General features: G+C 41.5%; 2 protein-coding genes across 3 annotated transcripts; both read left to right on the top strand.

The window, feature by feature from the left end:
- Positions 1-10,707: 10,707 nt before the first annotated feature.
- LOC127782349 (auxin response factor 2) lies at positions 10,708-16,393 on the top strand. Of its 2 annotated transcripts, none has more exons than XM_052309522.1 (11): positions 10,708-11,238; positions 11,337-11,393; positions 11,496-11,681; positions 11,771-11,855; positions 12,453-12,543; positions 12,620-12,784; positions 13,784-13,915; positions 14,018-14,090; positions 14,690-14,849; positions 14,936-15,804; positions 15,875-16,393. In XM_052309522.1, exons 1-11 carry the CDS (start codon positions 10,954-10,956, stop codon positions 15,938-15,940), a joined length of 2,169 nt encoding a protein of 722 aa, XP_052165482.1. In that variant the 5' UTR covers positions 10,708-10,953; the 3' UTR covers positions 15,941-16,393. The 2 variants fall into 2 exon arrangements, with proteins under 2 accessions (XP_052165482.1, XP_052165489.1); XM_052309529.1 differs by having other exon boundaries at positions 10,709-11,238; positions 13,796-13,915.
- A 2,273-nt stretch (positions 16,394-18,666) lies between these two features.
- LOC127762525 (putative receptor protein kinase ZmPK1) lies at positions 18,667-21,270 on the top strand. Its single transcript, XM_052287035.1, has one exon. The coding sequence runs from the start codon at positions 18,705-18,707 to the stop codon at positions 21,063-21,065; it is 2,361 nt and encodes a 786-aa protein (XP_052142995.1). The 5' UTR covers positions 18,667-18,704; the 3' UTR covers positions 21,066-21,270.
- Positions 21,271-21,711: the final 441 nt, after the last annotated feature.

Here is a 21,711-nt window from a genome sequence, read left to right as displayed (position 1 = left end):
CGCGGTCGTCGGAAGCTAGCTAGCAAACAATGCCTTGACTGTTGGGGGCGCTTTGGGAGCAGCTGGCGCGCGCGTGGGGTCTTCTCCGGCGAAGCAGAGCGGACAACGTGTGGAGTTCCCAGGAGAGATCGAGCGAGACGCCGAGACGGACACGGTCACGCAGCTTTGCTGCTGATGTGGGGGCTTCGTTCACTGCGTGCACTCGGTCCGTGGAACAGTGGATTAGATAAGAGGCTCCGACGCGAGCTGATCGGACAACGGCGTCCGGCTCTCCGAAAGGCCGGCTGGAGTGGAGTGGAGTACAGGAGGGTTCAGCACAGCGCCAGGCCGGCTTAAACATGAATTCTGTGAGAAAATTTTGTCATCGATCTTCATCTCATCTCTTTAAACGTGTATTAAGAGTAGTTATACCTACGGGTGTTTGCTGCACATGCAATGAGGTGTATGTGTGTGCATCTTTCTCGAAAAATATAAATGTACTCGTGCTGATTTTAAATATACCATGTAAGTTGTTTAGACTTGTGTTGTGTATATGAATTGAGAAAACAACTTGCTTACTCCTTGTTTATACATTTCTGAGATTTACGAGGGGGATACTAACATAGTAACATTTAGAGTATATTTCATTTTGAACCACTTTTAATAACCGAAGTTTCATCATGGACCACCAAGCTTATATTTTCACTTAGCACAGTTACCACCACTCTTTACACTTTAAACTAGGGTTTACAAGTTAGCACAAGAACATCAAATGTAACAGGTATACAACATCCTATAAAATAAATGGAATTGCATTATATCACTGCATATGAACATTCAAAGATAATATATATTTCATTACTATGTATGAACATTCAAAGATCATATTTCACTGCTTGAAAATTAAGATATCAACGCATGTTGTTCAACCTTGTCCAAAGCGTGAACGATTGTAACTATATGCTGTGATGTTACGTGAAAAGATGAATCTAGCGTAGTCTATTGGGAACTTTGGTTGATAAAAGTAGCCCAAAGTGAAATTTACTCTAACATTTATCTGCAAGGACATACAAGGAAAAAAGTTGCAAAAATGTCTTAAAGTAAAAAAAAATAGCTTACAACTTGGAAAGAGTCGAGAACTTATGTTCGAGACAGGAGAGTCAAAAAATTAATTTAGGGCTTTCATGGAACAAAGAAAAAACATAAGACCTTTTAGGATTGAAATCCAATGGAAAATTTTCATAGGTGCTCATTTGGAAGAAAGAAATGAGCACTTGAGATTTCTACGAAATTCCTATGAAATTGGCTTGAACCATAATTTATTTTAAGGATTTCTATCATGAGGTTGGGCCTCATGGGAAACTTTCCTTGTGGCTATCTCTCTCGAAAAATCCTGTATTTTTCCTATGAAGTATCTAAATAACATATTTCACACAATTCCTGCATTTTAGGAATTATTTAAAATTCCTAAGATCAACTAAACATGCCATTTTGATTCTTACGTTTTTCATGTCTAGTGTTTTTAGATTCCTGAGCATTTTTTTTCTTTTTTGCCGATAACCACCTATTAATTCAATACTCAACAGTGACACAAAATGCCAGAGCTGGCAAAGTGGAGTAGCTATTCTATGCAAAGATTTTTCCAAACATTCTCTCCAGTTATAAACATTTGACGTGGTTGACTTTCATGCATCTTATTAAAAAAAATTATATAAATATTATTTATTATGTTATTACTTTATGTATGTATATATGTATGTATTTATTTATTTGCACGAAATTTTTAAATAAAATGAACGGTTATAAAATATTTATGGTTAAAGTCGACCGTATCAATATTTATGGTCAAAGAGAGTTCTTCGTGAAAGAAAGAAAAGGAAATGCTCTCCAAGAATTGCATGCAATTTGACTTTCGGCACTACGGTCATAAAAGAACTGGAGTAGTGATCATTTTTGCTACCTGACACCTCCTAGGCTCCTAGCAGAATCTTTAATTAACACATTGCCTAAATTTTCATTACATATGGCAGGGAAAGAGCTACAGTAATGTCGTTACTCGTTAGGCCAGCCAGGCTCATCGATCTCCCAACGAGGCAATGGCTTGGATGAAGCTTTACAGTAAATTTGAGCAGTACATATCTACAGTATTCACTGCCACTCAGCCAGACTAGCGGAGTGGTGCCGTTCTCAGGCTCACGGTCTCAGATCAGCACGGGCCTGCTGTGCTAGTCCGGTATGGTCGATTCTTACGGGCGATAGAAGGCGACAGTATACTAAATTGCATTGGACTGACTCTGTGTTTCTGTCAAAAGCTCGATATATATGGAGTAGTGTAACTCATGTCAATCTAGGTGTCTATAGGTGGTGCGAAATCCGCAATTTACTAACGCGACGCTGCTGCAAATTTGTAAAGAATATGATAAGCAGAGATTGGAAAGTCGTGAGAAGGGGGGGCAGAGGCATGGACGCGGTCCAGGGAATGGAACAGGATGGCGCAGCGCAGCGGCAGGGGCGTCGCCAGGCAGGCAGGCAGGCAGGGCCATGGCGAGGAGGGCAGCAGCAGCAGCCGCGCAGTGCTGTCACTGCTGTGCTTGAGAGACCCACACACACCCGATAAAAGCGAGCGCGAAAGCGAGCGGGCGAGGTGGACGTAACACCCCCCCCCCCCCCCCCCCCTCTACTACCGCTGCACACACCTGCACACTGCCTGCCTCCCTCCCGCGCGCGTCGCTGCGACGAGCCAGCTGCCAGCCAGCCGGCCGGCCGGGGAGGTCTTTCCTCTTTTACTCCCTGTTCCTTGCTCGTATAGTTAACAGTAGTACGTACTCATGCAGGGCTGCCAGTGCCACAGCCTCTCTCCCCACGGGCCGACGGCGAGCTAGCGCGCGCGCGCGCATCATCCGTCGCGCTCGCGTATGGTTGGCGTGGCGCATCATTCATCAGTAGTCAACAGTGGCAGCGCCGCAGCAGCGAGCGAGTGGCAGCCTGGCGCAGGGCCGCAGGGGGGGCATCAAAATTTTGGCAGCTGCGTGCATGCGTCAACAGTCGTATACACGGCCGAGTACAGAGATGACATGGGCGCGTCGTCGTAGCGTGGATCCATGATGATGTGTTATATTCCGGGGAAGGAAGGATGATTGGATGCGATGAGCGATGTGCCAATGTCACGCCGCGCGCATCTCAGCAAATTCAGCATCGTCTCCCCCTGCACGATTCGGACCTGTCTTAAACGGTTTAGCTATGGTCAAAACCAGGAGTAGTTTATTTAGGGTAGTCCCAACCCTCTATATAGGATGGTATATATGGCATTAACTACATTGTTATGTAGGACCGTTAACTTATGTGGCACTATATTAATTAAGAGAGAGAGTGAAGAGAGGAAGAAACTGGGTCTCATGCAAGACACAGCTTCAACAAGAGAATCTATGCACTAGACACTATCAAGTTTTGCATTGGGAGATAATAGTGTCTTCATAATAGATGAAGAATAAATATGATTGGTAGAGAAAAGAGATGATGTATTTATTAACGGCCCACTTTAAGAAACAATGGGTTGTAGAGTGTAGTTTCTATTGTGATGTCTTATTGACATGATACCATAAACACTGCTTATGGACACTATAGTTTGGGACTGCCCTTACATGCCACATAATGTTATGTGATGTCATGCCGCTGCCAGGCAGGTATAAAGACGTGAGTAAGGCCTTGCTTAGTCTTAAAATAAAAAAATTTCACGGTTATATAGATTACGGGTAAATTACGAGATAAATCTTTTAAGCTTAATTATACCATGATTTGATAACGTTGTGTTACAGTTAATATTTACTAATAACGGATTAATTAGGTTTAATAAATCCTTCTCGTAATTTTCTGACATGATCTGTAATTTAGTTTATTACTAGACTATATTTAATATTTCAAATGTATAAAGGCCTGAACCAACCGGTTGAATTGGTGTTCAATGACGGTGCATTGATCGGGCTGGCCGTGCAGTAAGGAAATTAAAAGCAGGGCTAGCTGGGAAGAAAGGCAGTAAGACACCGTGGACAAAAGAGTAATAGCATATATTGACTACCTCCATTATTGTTTTCTACTGGCATCGATACACATCTTTTACTTTATCGTTGTTTACTTTATTACAACTAGGAAGGATGGGAAGATGCGTGGATATCTTATTTATTATTTATATAAATAATATTAGAAGAGTTAAGTCATATCTCATCATATAAATATAAAAAATTTATAAATTTCGTCTCATAAGAAAAAAAAATATGTTGTAAAATAGATAGTAGACTTTAATATAAACAACAAAAATGTTTCTTGTATTAAAAAATCACTGTTGATCAGGATACATTTAAACTCATCTATTGTCGCCGTTACTTATTAGCATTATCGCTAAATGCCTTTTGAATAAATGGAACTGCATCTGTACCACCAAAATAAGCCTAATGCATCATTAATACATAAAAACATTCATCTTCGCTGCATACCTAAATGTTTATGTCAACACTTAATTTTTAATCTATAAATAAGTAATCTAAAAATATTGCTTCTATTGGTTAATGGATAGCACCATTAACAATTAGATATGAATGCCCCCTCTAACAGGTGAAGCTACCAAGGCTTTATTTCTCTTTTGCCTTCATACATAGGTTCCGTATCGATATACTCGTGCCTCTCAAGGCCAGCATGGAGCACACTTTTAAGACTTAGTTCACTGTCAATATCTTCAAAGACGATTGTATCGCTAAGTAGAAAGTTGAGCACTATTGTCAATGGTGCCCTCCACTAGGACTGCCTCAACTCAACCATATATATGCCCCATGCTATACTCATGGTAACGCAACAAGCACTATCATCCATGCTTGATGCCCTTCAGGGGAAAGCAAGAAAAGATAAATGTGATGAGAATAGTTCTTTCCATAAAAAGTATATATATTTTTATTTTTTAGACACAATTTGTTTGTGGTGTTATTTCAAATTTTTATGGTACAGATACAATGCTCTGTTTTGAAATGAGCAAGGTTGATCCTTAAAATCGCAATATTTAACTATGATAAGTCATCAACAATATAACTATGATGGAGCGGATGGTTAATGGAATTTTTCTTATATAATATATATACCTTGCCACATCTAACTGTATACTGGTGCCTTACATGCATGGCCAGTATAAAGTCAGATTTGGTGGATAAGAGATTTTTGATATATTTGAATGCAAGTACCATGTGCCAAAGGAAGTCGTTTTGGACAGCGATATGGTCTCCAAAACTCAACTTTGACTTCTTGTTTCTATAAAAATATTTATTGAAAAATGATATATGTATACTTTTATGAAAGTATTTTTCAAGACAAATCTATTCATATAATTTTTACATTTTCAAACTCAACAACTTGAGAGCTATTCATGATTTATATTCTCAAGGTTTGACTTAAACATTGTCTTAAATGACTTTCTTTACAAGTACGGATGGATTACAGATAAAAGTAGTTAAATAAGTAAATATTCCACTGTATTTTCTTATGGCAAAGCTATCGATATCATTTCAAAGTGACAACACAAATATTTTTGTTATGTATATGTTGTGATCGAAGTTTTTTAAAGGTATGCATGAACTCACATGTTCTAAAATGACGACAAGACCTAGAGAGGGACAAATAGAAGTTTTCACCAGAAGATCGATCGACAAAGAGCAATTTTCACAAATAATTTATCAGCACACTAGGTAGCTCCAATAATGCAGGATACAACCATCTCAGATTCACAAAGCAAACCAAATTATTGGCCCCAAAATACATCCGAAAAGTCATAATATCACACACATCTAAGCTAGCCATGGACCACGAGCCGGGCCAACAGGGGGGAAGGTAACATGGCAACAAAAGGTTGTTAACACACACAAGAAGAGGAGGATCTTTCGGAAACAGCTCAACGAATCGTGCCCGAGATGCAGAAGAAGGCCGGACCCCCGGGCTAGCTATTTACTGGCGAGTACTGTGTTGTACTACACATCTATAGTAGGGTGGGGAAGGGAAAAGACATGGACAAGAACATGCTCAGATGGCTACAGGAAGTTGATAGTAATGCCAATTGGACGGCGCGGGGGCCGGTTGATGAAGGCACCACCAGCCGTTCTTTCTTTGGACAGCATGGCCCCTAAAATCCACCATGCATGATCAGTGCTGTTTAATTAGGGTTCAGCCGCTCAGAGGACCAGTAAGCAAAAGTTGTGGGCTTTAATTTGCTTTAGCAATCAGTATCCCTGCTAAAAGTGTGCAGGTTATGTAAAGGGTAGTTAAAGATGTATATAACTACATGTTCACAATGGCATGTCCTTGTGACCAAGGAGAATATCATAGAACAACTTCAAGTTCTATTATATGAAGTCTTAAATAACATGTGATACACTATACATTGTTCAATTTCATGACTCGGAAGATACGCTTGTTAATTAGTATATATAGTGCTAAACTAAAAGATGTGCTTACTAGTGTAGTGGAAAAAAAACATGTGGTTTTAACATGTCAACATGTATTATATTCTCGGATAGTATTCACCTCATTATTATTATCTGACATCAAGTATATTTTTAGTTGTCAGGTGTTTCTCACGAGTTCTATTATATGAAGTCTTAAATAACTAGTTATACACTCTATATTGTTTGATTGCACAACTCGGGAGATGCGCTTGTTAGTGCAATGGTAAATTAAACGATGTGCTTGCATGTGTAGTGGGAAGATGTGTGGTTTTAGCCTGTTGGTATGCATCAGATTCTCGGATATTATTATTATTATTATTATTATTATTATTATTATCATCATCAAGTACCCTTTTGCACGAGTTTCATTATATGAAGTCTTAAATAACTCATGATATACTCTATATTGTTTGATTGCATAACTTAGAAGATGCTTTTGTTAGTGCAGTGGTGAATTAAAAGATGCACTTGTTAGTATAGTGAGAAGATATGTGGATTGATTAGCCTATCGACTTGCATTGGATTTGATAGTATTCACTTTTGTATTATTATTTGATATTAAGTATTTTTTAATTGTCTAATGTTTTTCTATTGCAAAATCGGTTCCTTTCATGCCATGGTTGCCCATTGGCGTGTAAGCTAGAATCAACAATCAAGTTCAGCCATCAACAATCTGCCGGCGGTCAAGTTGCTATCCCTACTCTTCCCAACTTGCACACGCTCCTTACCTGACTCGCGCTATCTTTGAATTGTCACCAATGAACATGAGTTGGTTGATCCGGATCCGACCATTAGCTTATGATCTATGCCTTGACTGATATCAAACTAAATGTTCTTTTAGTTCGGCAATACGTAGTTGTTGTTATGATATAAAACTAGTGGCGATGCCACCGCTCGATAAATTCTGAGCAGTGGCTCGGTCTCATCTGTGAACACTTCGGTGTTATCACAATGACGGAAAATAGGAATTTTATAGTTAACATATTCTATAGTTAGATATGGTCGGGCTCTAAGGCCCCCTTTGATTCAAAGTAAATTCATAGGAATTTTTTAGAAGATTTTATTCCTATAAGAATGTTTCCTATATAGCCATTTGAATCAAAAGAATAGATCTTATGGAATCCTATGAAATTCCTATGGAATGCCTAATGCCTTGCAAGTTTTGGAGGAATTCTAACATGAGGTAGAACCTCATGGAAACTTTTCTTTGAGTCTTTATCTCTCCTCTAATTCCTGCATTTTTCATGCGTTCCAATCAAACAACCATTCTTGTGTTTTACAATTCTCTGTTTTACACTTACATTCATATCAAAATCCTACGTTTTTCCTATTCCTACATTTTCCAATGTTTTAAATAGCGGGCTAAGGCATTTAGCAGTTTGCTTTTTAAACAGCTATAGCTAGCTAAATGGAGCTATAGCGGCTAAATTGTACATGAGAGCAAATAGCTAAAATCCTTCTCAAACAGCTATAACGGGAGATAGCGCAGCTATAGCGGGATACTTAAAACCCTGACGTTTTCTCATTCCTGCGATTCAAAGGGTTCTCGAACTCCATCATTGTGTGAAACCATGAAAAAAGAAAGTTGTAGCAGTGGCTACACCAAAATCGCTTGAGCCATATATGAAGAAGAGTCCCTTTGATTTGGAGGAAAAACATTTGAATTTTGGGATTTTTATCTTATAGGAGAATTTCGTATGAAAGCTTTTGATACAAAGGATTGAATCCTATGTTATCCTTTGAAGGGCCCATTTGATTTGAAGGAATGCATAATTCTGTAGAGATTTTAAAGGAAATTTAGCAAGATCTTCAACTTATTGGAAATTTCCCTTTGAGTCTATCTCTCTTATCCGATTCTTATGTTTTTCCTGCAGTCCAATCAAATGGTCATCCATGTGTTTTTCCTGTATTTTGCACTTACATTCCTATTGGAATCCCGTATTTTTTATATTTCTCTATTTTTCTATTCCTGCGATTCAAAGAGGCTCTAAGAGATATATAGAGCCTATCATAGTTGGAGGCGATGAATAAGAAGGGTGAAGTACCATAAAAAGTACTCTTAGTGAAATGCTAAATTCTTCATCAGTGTTTACCTATGGGGTGTTTGGGAGAGAGGGGCTAAACTTTCTTTCATAAAGTTTAGCCCCTCTCTCCCAAACACCCCCCTACCCCCCTAGTACTACAACCTGAAAATGGAGCTAGAATCTATCGCAGGGAGGGCAGCTGTTTGGCTTAGACATAGGTTCCATTTCTTAAGGAAAATAAGTTCCACTTCATGCTGGGATTAAACAAGCAAGTTACTACAACTGTTTAGAGATAAACATCGATCATGCCTTCAAGCAGGAACCAGGAATCTTACTTTGTTCACGTTAAAACCAAACCAGAAGCACAGAAAGGTACTACTACAGCACTCCTACTTTAGGAGTATATATGCAGCAAATCAACATTCAGAAACCAGCCAACTTTTAGAAAACAAACCTGTAGGGAGTGAGAAATGTGGCCCCGCATGTTTTGCCAAGACTGCAGCAAAGGCAGTAAGGCAGTGAATCAGTGATGGAAAGCAAAGCATGCATGCAGCAGCATTGCGTTTTTACATCTCACTGATAAAGACATTATCAGCGCTTCACCGCCGGGACAGCATCGCTGCGGCAGCCTCAGCCAAGCCCACCTCTGCCGCTGCCGCAGCAGCTGCCCCTGCGCGCCCTTCACTGCGCTCGGCTCCCGCCTCTCGCGCTGCCTGTCTCTTCCTCTCTTGCCATCTCGCCCACTTCACTTCTTTTACTGCAAACGCCAGTACTATGAGCAAGTAATAATGTGATAATTTAAGGGCATTCATACCCCTCTGCCCAAAATAACTTCACCTTTCATCGTTTTATTTGTTCTAAAATAATTTTATCTTTAAAACGATCTAATATATATTATATTAGAGTTTATGAAAGTGAGAAAAATATATTACGATTTGTTAAAGTAGGGATAATTGTATTGAGATTTGTTAAAATGGAGATCATTCTAGTATTTTTCTTTTTTGACTTATATTGGCTGCAATAGAGGAAAAGTAAAGTTATTTTAGGATGGAAATAATACTGCTTATAGTGCTAGCTCTATTTTTTCATAGCATTGTTTGACACTTCCTATTTTAGTTCACGTATTTTTTTAATTTACATATAAATAAAAAATTACAAAACTAATATAAAATCCATACTCCCTCCTATTACTCATTTACTCCGCTGGTCTGTCTTCTATTCACTCCAACTCCTCCCTCTCTACCGCCACCATCACTACCTCTTCCTTCTTTAGCCACCAACACCTCTCCCCTCAAGCTAGCAAGCTTCTTCGACACAAATTGAAGGTGGCTTAGTACCGAGTGGACCTTATTTTACAATTTAGGCTGAGTTTGAAAAAGGGGAGATATAGAAGATTGGGAAGATACGCAAAACGAGGTGAGTAATTAACGTATGATTAGTTGAGTATTAACTATTTTAAATTTCAAAAATGGATTAATATGATTTTTTAAAACAACTTTCCTATAGAAAATTTTTGTAAAAAACACACCGTTTAGTAGTTCGGGAAGCGTGCGCGTGGAAAACGGAACAAACTATCTCACAATCTCACGGTGGCGAAAGCAGCCTTAGACACGAGACGAGAGCATCACTTGCAGCCCAACAAAGGAAGCAGGAAGAGGAGGAGGTAGATTGGCGATGTAGCACAAGAGGATCTCATTGTTCCCTCACCATCACCGGCCATCCCGTTAAGCTCACTGAACAGCCTTATTTTATAGAGTCACAACCTCACTATCATTCGTTGCTACATGTAGCATGGTGTTTCAACCCTACTAAGGTATCGAGTACAACCACTGTAGGGAGTAGTTTTTACGGTAATGACAACCCGCAACCATGCAGGGAGGGACAACACGTGTCATTGGGAGACACGGTTTCAGTCGAGGGGAGCTAGAGCGTCGATATGGATGGTTGGAAAAACTTACAAGTGTCAAAAGCTACAAACTATTTTTATTAGTTTTCAAATAAAATTTTTGAAAATCACTTACACTGTTTTATTTTTTAAAAGATGAATATTTTCGTCACGTACAGTACACGCTGTTTTGGCCAGGGTTGATTTTAAATATTTTTATTCAGAAGAAAACAATAGAAAAAAAATCCAAATCTACTGGGGTCAGCTCAGCTCGAACCCTGCTCCCCTCTGCCGCTCTCTTTATCCAACAATATTTGTAGGCCGTAGCCCTGGCCTCCCCTCTGCCGCCTACGAGAGACCCCCCCCCACCACCACCACCCAGCCCAGCCATTCATGGCCATCACCACCATGTGTCGCCTCCCCACCTCCGCCTCTCCTCACCCACTCCGCTCTCCGCTCCATTAAACCCAAGCGAGGGACCTCGATCGCCTCCCCTCCTCGCTTCCCTCCCCGTCTCTCCTCTTTCGACCGCGTTGGAAGCAAGCGCGGCGGCGGCGCGGCGAGCTGCCGGTGGGGGGTTGCGGCTATGGTGGGCATCGACCTCAACACCGTGGAGGAGGAGGAGGACGAGGAGGAGGGCGGCGCCACCGGCACCGTCACGGCGCCTGCGGAGGCGAGGGCGGGGGGCGCGGTGTGCCTGGAGCTGTGGCACGCCTGCGCTGGCCCCGTGGCGCCGCTGCCGCGGAAGGGCAGCGCCGTCGTGTACCTGCCGCAGGGCCACCTCGAGCACCTCGGGGCCGCGCCCGGCTCCGGCCCCGGCGCCGCGGTGCCGCCGCACGTGTTCTGCCGCGTCGTCGACGTCAGCCTCCACGTGAGTGCGCTCGCCGCTTGCTGCTCTCGCGCGAGCGCAATGTGTTCGAGGTATTGATTGAGAGAGATGGTCTGCTCCTCCCGTTGTGCTGTTTGCAGGCGGACGCCGCGACGGACGAGGTGTACGCGCAGGTCTCGTTGGTTGCCGACAACGAGGTGCGTTTGCGTGCGTGCTGATCCAAAAATGGGATGAATATCTTTGACATTCGGTCAGTGCTAGTTGCTCAAACGAACATTATTTCTGAGTGGTTTTTGCAGGAAGTGGAGAGGCGGATGCGGGAGGGAGAGGACGGCGCGGCCTGCGACGGCGAGGGCGAGGACGCCGTGAAGCGGCCGGCCCGGATTCCCCACATGTTCTGCAAGACGCTCACGGCCTCCGACACCAGCACGCACGGCGGCTTCTCCGTGCCTCGCCGCGCCGCCGAGGACTGCTTCCCGCCGCTGGTACGGGACGCTATCGATTGGGACAAGCTACCTCACCGTGATCTGTTTGATTGCTTGTGTGGTGACTCTGTTCAGCTTGGCGCCTGCAGGACTACAGCCTGCAGAGGCCATCCCAGGAGCTCGTGGCAAAGGATCTGCACGGCACGGAATGGAGGTTCAGACATATCTATCGAGGTGATTCGCCGGTTTAGCCTATCTTGGTGACTGGGATATCAGCCGTACTATCACTAACTACCATATATATATGTCATACAGCTTGGTTGTTAGGCTTCTCCCTGGGAACATGGGATTAATTTTCTTAATGCGTGAGAGAACCTAGTAATCTACGGGCTGTACAGTCCTACATCTTCCTATAGTACATCACAGGCTGTTTAGGTTGAACTACTGTACTTTGTTCACCGAATAACGCATTAGTATATATATGTTTTTTCTTTTAGTAAGATTATCCAGGTCTCCTTTTTAGATACATCTATCATGTCTAGGTATTGGAAGCGAGATGGCTGTCCAGTTTAGACGAAACAAGCAAACCAAACTGTAACTTGGCTGGCTGGATGAGATAAAAATGAGCAAACTATGCTATTTTTTCTCATTAGGCTCTGCTCACTTACTCTGGGAGTGTTTTCAATAGATTATTTTAATTTATGCATAGACTACCTATTTCTACAGCTATTGCGACATAATCTCTAATAGTTAAGCTAATTGCAATTTGGAGGAGTCTTGAGAAAATTATGGTCCATGAATATCTCATAGGTCTGCCTCTAATTGTTACAGGCCAACCACGGAGGCACCTTTTAACCACTGGATGGAGCGGGTTTATCAACAAGAAGAAGCTAGTATCTGGGGATGCAGTGCTATTCCTCAGGTAGGCCTATAGCTCATGTGCTCATGAACCACTAACTCGAAATGTACTAAAGCTTCTCTTTTGTAATGATCTCCAGAGGTGAAGATGGAGAGCTTCGATTGGGAGTGCGCCGAGCTGCTCAGCTAAAAAATGCATCTCCTTTTCCTGCACTTCATAACCAGATCTCAAATACTAGTAGTCTTAGTGAAGTTGCACATGCTGTGGCCGTGAAAAGTATTTTTCACATCTACTACAATCCCAGGTAATAAAGTACTTTCCTGATTTTTTGAATATTTAAATACCTGTACCTGTAGATGTTATTTGCACAAGTAACCATCATAAAAATAAGTACAAGTCACAGATGCACATAATATTGCACATACTGTACTTTTCCAACCAGTCAAATAATCAACCATATAATAAGAGGATGTCGGACAGACAGACACAGCAATAGCTTGTATACATACCATATGAGCTAGAGAATATTAATATTTATTCCTTGTTTCCTCATGTCAAGTTCAAACTCCAGATCATATAAGTCGGTGGCATGTTTTCAGTCATCCAGAAAATTTCCAATGCTGACATTTTTCAAATGCTCATTGTTTATATCATGGAACTGGACTTGTAATTTTGTATTAGAATTGCAACATTGTAAAGTTTAGTTCCGGCTTTATCTAATCCAACCTTTTGGTATGTGAATAGTAGTTTCCTGGCTGACTTTGCTGATCTCGACCATGTAGAATATTGTGTTGTTTTTACCACATTTAATTTGCTGAATATATTTGTTTTCTCGGATATACTAAATGATGCCACATTGCCATTGCATGTGTTCCTCGAAAGTGTTGAGGAAGTGCACATTGAAGCAGCAATATGATTTCAGAGGATGTATCTAATTTTCTTGTTTTCAAATGGTCATGTGTGGTTTACTGCTTTACTTTCATGTGTGGTTTAGCAATATAGATTTCAGAGGATGTATCTAATTGTCACCATTTGGCAATAATCGAGCAATTTTAACAATGTTTTGTGCTATTTCTAAGATACATCAGATAAAAAAAAAGAAGGATAATTCAGTTCCATTGTAGTGATAATGGTCTTTCTTTCAAATGATATTCATGCATTTGCAATGTGCAACTTCTGACTGTTCTTCTGCATGCTATGTCCTAATGTGGATATGGTTAAAAGTCTTCAGAGTTACAGATTTTCTTTTTGTCTGCTTCTCTTGTTGGATAATGTCTTGATGTCAGTTCCTGCCTTTAATAAGTTGTACTCACAGGTTAAGTCAGTCTGAGTTCATTATACCATATTGGAAGTTTATGAGAAGCTTCAGTCAACCCTTTTCTGTTGGAATGCGATTCAAATTGAGATATGAGAGTGAGGATGCTTCTGAAAGAAGGTATTATCCAACAGTTATATTTCATGTTTTGCGAAATGGCATTACAATGGTAAAGATATTTCTAGCTCGTGCTTGGTTTTTCATAAAGAATTTGTTTTTCAGGCGTACTGGAATAATAATTGGAAGCAGAGAGGCAGATCCAATGTGGCATGGTTCGAAGTGGAAATGTTTAGTGGTATGCTCTCTTATATATAATACTGCTTTGCACAGATGGATGCCAGTATTTCTCTTATTTGATGTTCTACTGCCTAGTGGGTCCGTGTCTTTCAAATAGCAGAGTGCTTCTCTGTATTCAGCATTCAACATTTTGTGTTCCATGTCTTAGCTTTTTATCTGTTGGGAAGTTATAGTTTGTACAATCCAAAATTTTGAATAGATTTAATGGCTCATACAAGGGTAAATTACGGAAACAAAGGCATTTAACCTTTTTATGCGAAATAAACTAGCTTAAAGTTTATTTTTGTGAACTTATGAAAGTATTGGTCAAGATTTCAGTGTTTGCAGCGCATATGTAAATTCTTGGTGTACTTCAGGTTCTATATCTATGTTTTTCTGAACACACAAGTTTAGAAGCATTTGATATGATGAACCCTGAAAAATAGCGCCCTGCACTTCTGCTTATCAGCTTATAGGATAGAATATAGAGGTTGAAGGGCATACTTTACATGCCATAGTGGGCAGGGCATCGTCTTTACTTTGTTAAAATTTTCTCCATTTATATTCCAAATCTTTATCATGTTCCTGATTTCTAGTATTGTATTGTGATGGTGACAGGTGAAATGGGATGATGATGTGGAGTGCCGTCGGCCTAATGGGGTATCTCCTTGGGAGATTGAGCTTAGTGGATCAGTTTCAGGATCTCATCTGTCCACTCCCCATTCAAAACGGCTGAAATCATGCTTCCCCCAAGTTAATCCAGATATTGTGCTTCCAAGTAGGTTCCATTTACAAGTCAAAGGAATCATTTTCTGTTCTGCATGTTCCCTGTTGAACTCACTTTTCCTTTTCCCATTTTGGCAGATGGAAGTGTTTCTTCAGATTTTGCGGAGTCTGCCAGATTCCACAAGGTCTTGCAAGGTCAAGAATTGTTGGGTTTAAAAACTCGTGATGGTACTGTTAATACAGCTTCTCAGGCGACTGAGGCAAGAAATTTTCAGTACACTGATGAACGAAGTTGCTCTATCAACATGAGTAACAATATCTTAGGGGTTCCGAGACTTGGGGTGAAAACTCCAAGTGGAAACCCTGGGTTTTCCTACCATTGCTCAGGCTTTGGGGAATCTCAAAGATTCCAAGAGGTCTTGCAAGGTCAAGAAGTGTTTCGTCCTTACCGAGGAGGGACTTTGTCCGATGCCTGTATAAGAGGTTCTGGCTTCCGTCAACCTGATGGCAACCATGCACCTGGTGCAGCATTTAAATGGCTTGCACCACAAGGATGTGATCATCATGGGATAACCACATCAGTTCTGCCGCAAGCATCCTCTCCATCATCTGTCCTAATGTTTCCACAAACTAGTTCAAAGATGCCTGGCCTTGAATACATATACGGATGCCTGGATAGAAATGAGAATAGCCGACATTTTAAAATTGGACCTACACAAGATATGACAAGAACTGATCAAACATTACGACTCTGGCCTCATCTTATTTCAGGCAAAATGCTAGATGAGTGTACGAGAAATGAGAAGCTGCACTCTCCAGTCGGTGGTGCTGAGCATGAATCAAATAACAAGTGTCTTAATACAAATGGCTGCAAAATCTTTGGTATATCATTGACTGAAAAGGCCCAAGCAGGCGATGAAGTGGATTGTGGCAATGCCAGTTATCATTCTCGGCTCCAGTCTTTAAAACCACAGATGCCAAAATCATTGGGCAGCAGTTGTGCCACGGTAAGTGCTCAATGAAATGTTCTTTTGGCATCTTCTTCCTGAAATTGCTTGCTAACCGAATTATTTACAGGTCCATGAACAAAGGCCTGTTGTTGGCAGGGTCGTTGATATTTCAGCAGTGAATACGATGATCTGATACATTTACTGTATCCAGGGAGTATGCTTGCAGAAATAGGGACCAACATTAGTATCATACTCACTGGTGCTGAGGACACAACTTCCATTCTGGCTATCTCGTCCCTCTACGTGCTTGTTGCCTCAACTTCAGCATTTCCACAGGCTGTGCTACCGCATCCAGGATGATGACAGGGGAAATGCAGATGATGCACGAAGGATGCTTGTCAAGTTTGTTGTAATGCACTTCTAAGTTCTAAGCTTTGAACCTCTTACCGTTGCTACTATTTTAAGCTCCCGTTGTAATCGGCATTTATGTTGCCTGACCTACTTGCATATTTTTCAATTTGTCCGTTAAGACAGCCCTTTTAGAGGGCTTGCTTATGTTAGCAACCCTTAATTTCCAAATTCCAAGTATGGCGACCGTTCGAGGGGTTTGTTTGCTCCTGGGACGACATCGGTACATGACATAGAATCCATTGGTGACACCAGGGCACATCAGAATTAAGGTGTAGTGTACTGCAAGGGCGAAACAATAGAAGCTGTAAGGGCGATGCTCCGGTGCTTTGATAGCTGTAGAAATAATCAGAACTGTTTGTTCTTGAGGGGATATTTGCCCAGTTCAGAGGCTGCTCCGATGGCTTTCGGCGTTGGCTGCGACGACCCCTCTCCGCGTGCGGGGCGAGATTAGCGACGACGCCCACTTTGGAGGATTCGATCCGTTCCGGCGGCGGGTCCTCGTGGCCCTTCCCGCGTGCTCCCAATTCTATGGACGGCGGCCACTCCGATCCTCTGGCGCCGGCCGGTTGCCTGATCCCCTCCGCGTGCGCATGAGACTTGTGGTGGCGCCCAATTCGGGAGCTGCTTCGATCCATTCCTATGTCGATTTCGCAGTACTCGTCGTGCGCGCGAGACTTGCACGAACCACCCTCGCCATCACCGTCTCAGGTTACCCCGCCGTCGCTGATCCTTGATTCAAGGACTTTCGTCGGCTCTATCAAGTTTAGGTAAAAAATTGTGGCTTTCTCTTAGTTTGCCTTAACTTTCTCCGCTATTAATTACAGTTTTCTTCCCAAAAGCAAAAAGAATTGGGGTTTTAATTTAAGCGATTGTAGTTTTATAGTATATTCCCTTTATTCCAAATTAATCATCATATAACCAAAATAAGAACTTCCAAATTGATCATCATATAACCATGACCCCTTCATTTGATATGTAGCATTATTGCATCTATGCATTAATGCATGTATATTGAGTCTGCATTCATGCATGCAGGCATTTAGGGATAGTTAAAGGTTCCTTTCTTGTGCATGTGGAAAGTTAAAGTATGCATGTTTCTTTATTTTTCACCACCACGTACTCGCATTAAATAAAAAATCAACCCCCACATACTCGTATAAAATGAAATATATGGTAGTTAAGTCTACCTTTATATCGATGAAAAACTCATATAATCATCCATATGGAATGGAGTGAGTATATTGGTATTGACAGTATGATCACAGCGTGTGGGCTCGCTTGTTCTGTGCAATGTATTCTAGGGGATACAATTTTTCTGTCTAGTGAAGAAGCTTAGAGCACACAAAGTGATATAGTAATATGAGAGTACTAACCGTCACATGTATCTAGTGCTGTGTCTATGCATAGCAAAATTCTTCACGTTAACGCTAAAACACTGTATTTCTGATCAAATAATTTGCAAGATGCCTAAGCTGCATAAAAGCATCAAAAGCAGCATACTTCAGATGACACTTGTTCTAAAGTTCAGAAACTGGCATCTTACAACTTACAAACTGAACTACTGAAAAACACTTGCATGTTCATTCTATTATCAATCTGAACAGCAAAGTGAAAGGGCGATATATGAAACCTTATAGTTTGGGATGACGCAGGGCAGGAAGTTGGCCTCGTCACCGACGTGCATCTGCTTGTACCCTGGTTCGTACTCGCACCTGTACCCCATGAACCCCATCGCCGCCATGCAGTTCCTATTCCCACATGCCACCGTCTTGCATATCAACCTGGCTCTCAACCATTCTAACCAAGGCCGTGTTTAGTTGTTTTGGCAAAATTTCTTTGACATATACGGACACATATTTGAAGTATTAAACGTAGACTAAAAACAAAATAAATTAGAGATTTCGCCTGCAAACAGCGAGACGAATCTATTAAGCCTAATTAATCCGTCATTAGCAAATGTTTACTGTAGCACCACATTATCAAATCATGGCGTAATTAAGCTCAAAAGATTCGTCTCGTAATTTACATGCAAACTGTACAATTGGTTTTTTTCTCCACATTTAGTGCTCCATGCATGTGTCCAATCATTTAATGTGACGAAAAAGTTGGAAGTTTGAAGGGAACTAAACACAACCCAAATCATCAAAAAAACAAGACGATGGATTGAAGAAAAATAACCCCTTTTCCACATTAATCGGGAGAAAGGATTTTACTAATTTTTCGTACTTACAAGAAGGCTGCTTTCTCTTCTTTATGTCAACTGGCAATGGCATCCTCCAATCCGCTCAGCACCAAAATTCACGCGTCTGTTAGACACGAAACAATGGAAAATTCCAGGAAAGAAAAAAGACACTGATATGTGCCTACATATAATATGTCAGACACGTACCTCGCAAACCAGCCAAACCACCGAAAACAACAGGACAGGAATCTTCGCCAGTCGAGTCCAAGCTATCATCCATTACCAAATAGATATGTCATATGTGTGAGAAGGGAAGACTTCCGTCTCCAGTTGCGGATCACATGGTAGCAGTAGCACGGAGCCAATGATATCAAACAAGAGAAGTTGTCAAAGAAAAAACAAAACAATGGCAAAGTTTCTCTATCTGATCATCCTTTCATTCTTCCTCTCTCTTTTGGTGTTCTGCACTTCTGCTTCACCCCGGCTGACATTGCACACCGGCTCATCTTTCTCGGTGGAAGATTACAAGCATACGTTCCTCACATCACCGAATTCCACCTTCTCATGCGGCTTCTACCCAATTGGGACAAACGCCTTCACCTTCTCCATCTGGCTCACCAACACGGCGGGCAAAACAGTCGTCTGGTCTGCGAATCGCCGGTCACCAGTGAATGGACATGGATCGAAGGTGTTGCTGCATGATGATGGCTACCTGGTCCTGACCGATGTCAATGGTTCCACGGTCTGGACGAGCACCATGAGTGCAGGCGAGGGGTCGATGGCTGCGCTGCTGGAGAGTGGAAACCTTGTGGTCAGAGATTCAAGCGGCACAATCTTGTGGGAAAGCTTCACTTCACCAACGGATACCTTGCTACCTACACAGCAATTGACCAAAGACACGAGGTTAGTATCTGGATACCATAGCCTTTACTTCGACAACGACAATAGCCTTCGTCTTGTATACAACGGACCTGAGTTCTCAAGCATCTACTGGCCAAATGATGATTACACCATGTTCCGGGATGGCATCAAAGTCAAGAACAACTCCAGGCTTGCAGTCCTCGATGACAAAGGCGGTTTCTTCTCAAGTGATGCTCTTACAGTACAGGCTTCTGATTTTGGTCTCGGGATCAAGAGAAGACTGACTCTTGACTATGATGGCAACCTCCGGATATACAGCCTTGACGCATCAGATGGAAGTTGGACAGTCACATGGCAAGCCATAGTGGAGATGCATTATGTGCACGGCATGTGTGGAAAGAATGGGATTTGTGAGTACTTACCAGAACTTCGTTGTTCGTGTCCTCCTGGATTCGAGATGGTTGATCCACAGAATTGGAGCAAGGGTTGTAGACCGACATTTAGCTATAACTGTGGGAAAGAGAGGTACAAGTTCATTGAGATTCCCCAAACTGATTTCTATGACTTTGATCTTGGCTTTAACCAGTCCATCTCATTTGAAGAGTGCCAAAATATCTGCTTGAGCACGTGCTCTTGCATTGCTTTCTCTTACCGGCTAACTGGAACTGGTGTTTGTTACCCTAAAGGCCTCCTGTTCAATGGTTACAAGTCTCCTGCATTCCCAGGAACTTTATATCTTAAAGTGCCCTACAGCACAAATTTACAGGCCTCATCAACACAATCAGCTCTCACATGCTCCCCTGGCAGTCAGGAGATTGCAACACCTTCAGATCACCCAAGATGGCTATATTTCTATATATTCCCTGGAGTATTCGGAGCCTTGGAACTAATTTTCATTCTAACAGCTTGGTGGTTTCTTTCCATAAGGAATGACATTCAGAATTCAGCAGAGGGAGGTTACATGATGATAAGAAATCAATTCAGGGGGTTTACTTACCAAGAGCTGAAGGAAGCAACAGGAAAATTCAGGGAAGAGCTTGGAAGAGGTAGTTCTGGAATCGTATACAGAGGAGTACTCAAAGATAAGAGGGTCATTGCAGTGAAGAAGCTCATCGATGTCACACGAGGCGAAGTTGAATTCCAGGCAGAAATGAGTGTTATCGGTAAGATAAACCACATGAATTTGGTCAGGATATGGGGCTTCTGCTCAGAAGGAAAACATAAGCTACTGGTTTATGAATATGTGGAGAATGAGTCACTGGACAGGTATCTGTTCAATACCATGGGTACTGAAAGATTGCTCGTGTGGAAAGATCGTTTCAATATTGCCTTGGGAGCAGCAAGGGCACTGGCTTATCTCCACCATGACTGTCTTGAGTGGGTTTTCCATTGTGATGTGAAGCCTGAGAACATACTCTTGACCCGAGATTTCGAAGCCAAGATAGCAGACTTCGGACTATCAAAATTGTATAAGAGAGAGGGCTCCAGCTTCAACTTCTCACAAATGCGAGGAACAATGGGCTACATGGCTCCGGAGTGGGCAACTAATTTGCCAATCAATGCAAAGGTAGATGTCTACAGCTATGGAGTGGTGCTTCTGGAAATTGTGGCTGGACAGAGAATTTCAAGTCATACAACCAGGGAAGGGAAAGTTACCAAGTTAAAGCAATTTATCGAGAATGTAAAGGAAGCTCTTGCTACTGGGGATACTAAGTGCATAGTGGATGGTAGGCTACATGGGCAATTTAATTCTGAGCAGGCAATGGTTATGTTGATAGTTGCTGTATCATGTCTTGAAGAAGAAAGAAGCAAGAGGCCGACCATGCATGAAGTTGTCAAAAGTCTCCTGGATTGTGAAGAGTAAATTGGTCATTTTTGCTAATCAATGAACCTGAAAGCAGTAGGGACGAAAAGCAGTAAGAGAAGGAGTAAGCTTGGCATTGATAGCAATGTTTTGCAAACATATGTACTTTCTGACCCATCAAGGAAAAGGATAAGGCATTACTTGTAGTCCTGTGTCATTTAGCCAATAACCATATTTTGTCCTTTTCCTGTGAAAATCAAGATAATGCAGTGTTTAGTTATTGACTTATTTTAAGATTTATCAGGAATTTTATGTAATATTTAAAAAAAATGTATTTTGTTTTTTTTCTTTTGTTCTTGAGACATACAATTGTAGGTAAATCTCTGAAGTTCTTTAAAGACAGATAAGCCAAAACAAAAGGGGTATCTAGTCCCTGAAGCACTAACATAGTTATTTTCAATTAATCAGTTCCATGAAGGATTTAGCTGGCTATTATTGTAAAACAATGAGATACAAAATTTCCATCCAAAATTCACAACTTTGTAGCTTGTTCTATTAGCAATAGATTATAAATTTATGTGAACTATCTTTGTCAATAATTCAATTTGATCAACAGCACAAATGTAATTTGGCAAACCAAACTGTTCTTTGAGGAAATGTCTTATGTTGTACTGAGTTTTTCTCTAATCTTTAACACAAATATGCG

The sequence above is a fragment of the Oryza glaberrima genome, chromosome 1 (assembly GCF_000147395.1).
Source record: "Oryza glaberrima chromosome 1, OglaRS2, whole genome shotgun sequence".
Classification (NCBI taxonomy): domain Eukaryota; kingdom Viridiplantae; phylum Streptophyta; class Magnoliopsida; order Poales; family Poaceae; genus Oryza; species Oryza glaberrima.
The sequence above is the reverse complement of the archived record's forward strand: the minus strand, read 5'-3'. Positions and strand labels throughout refer to the sequence as shown.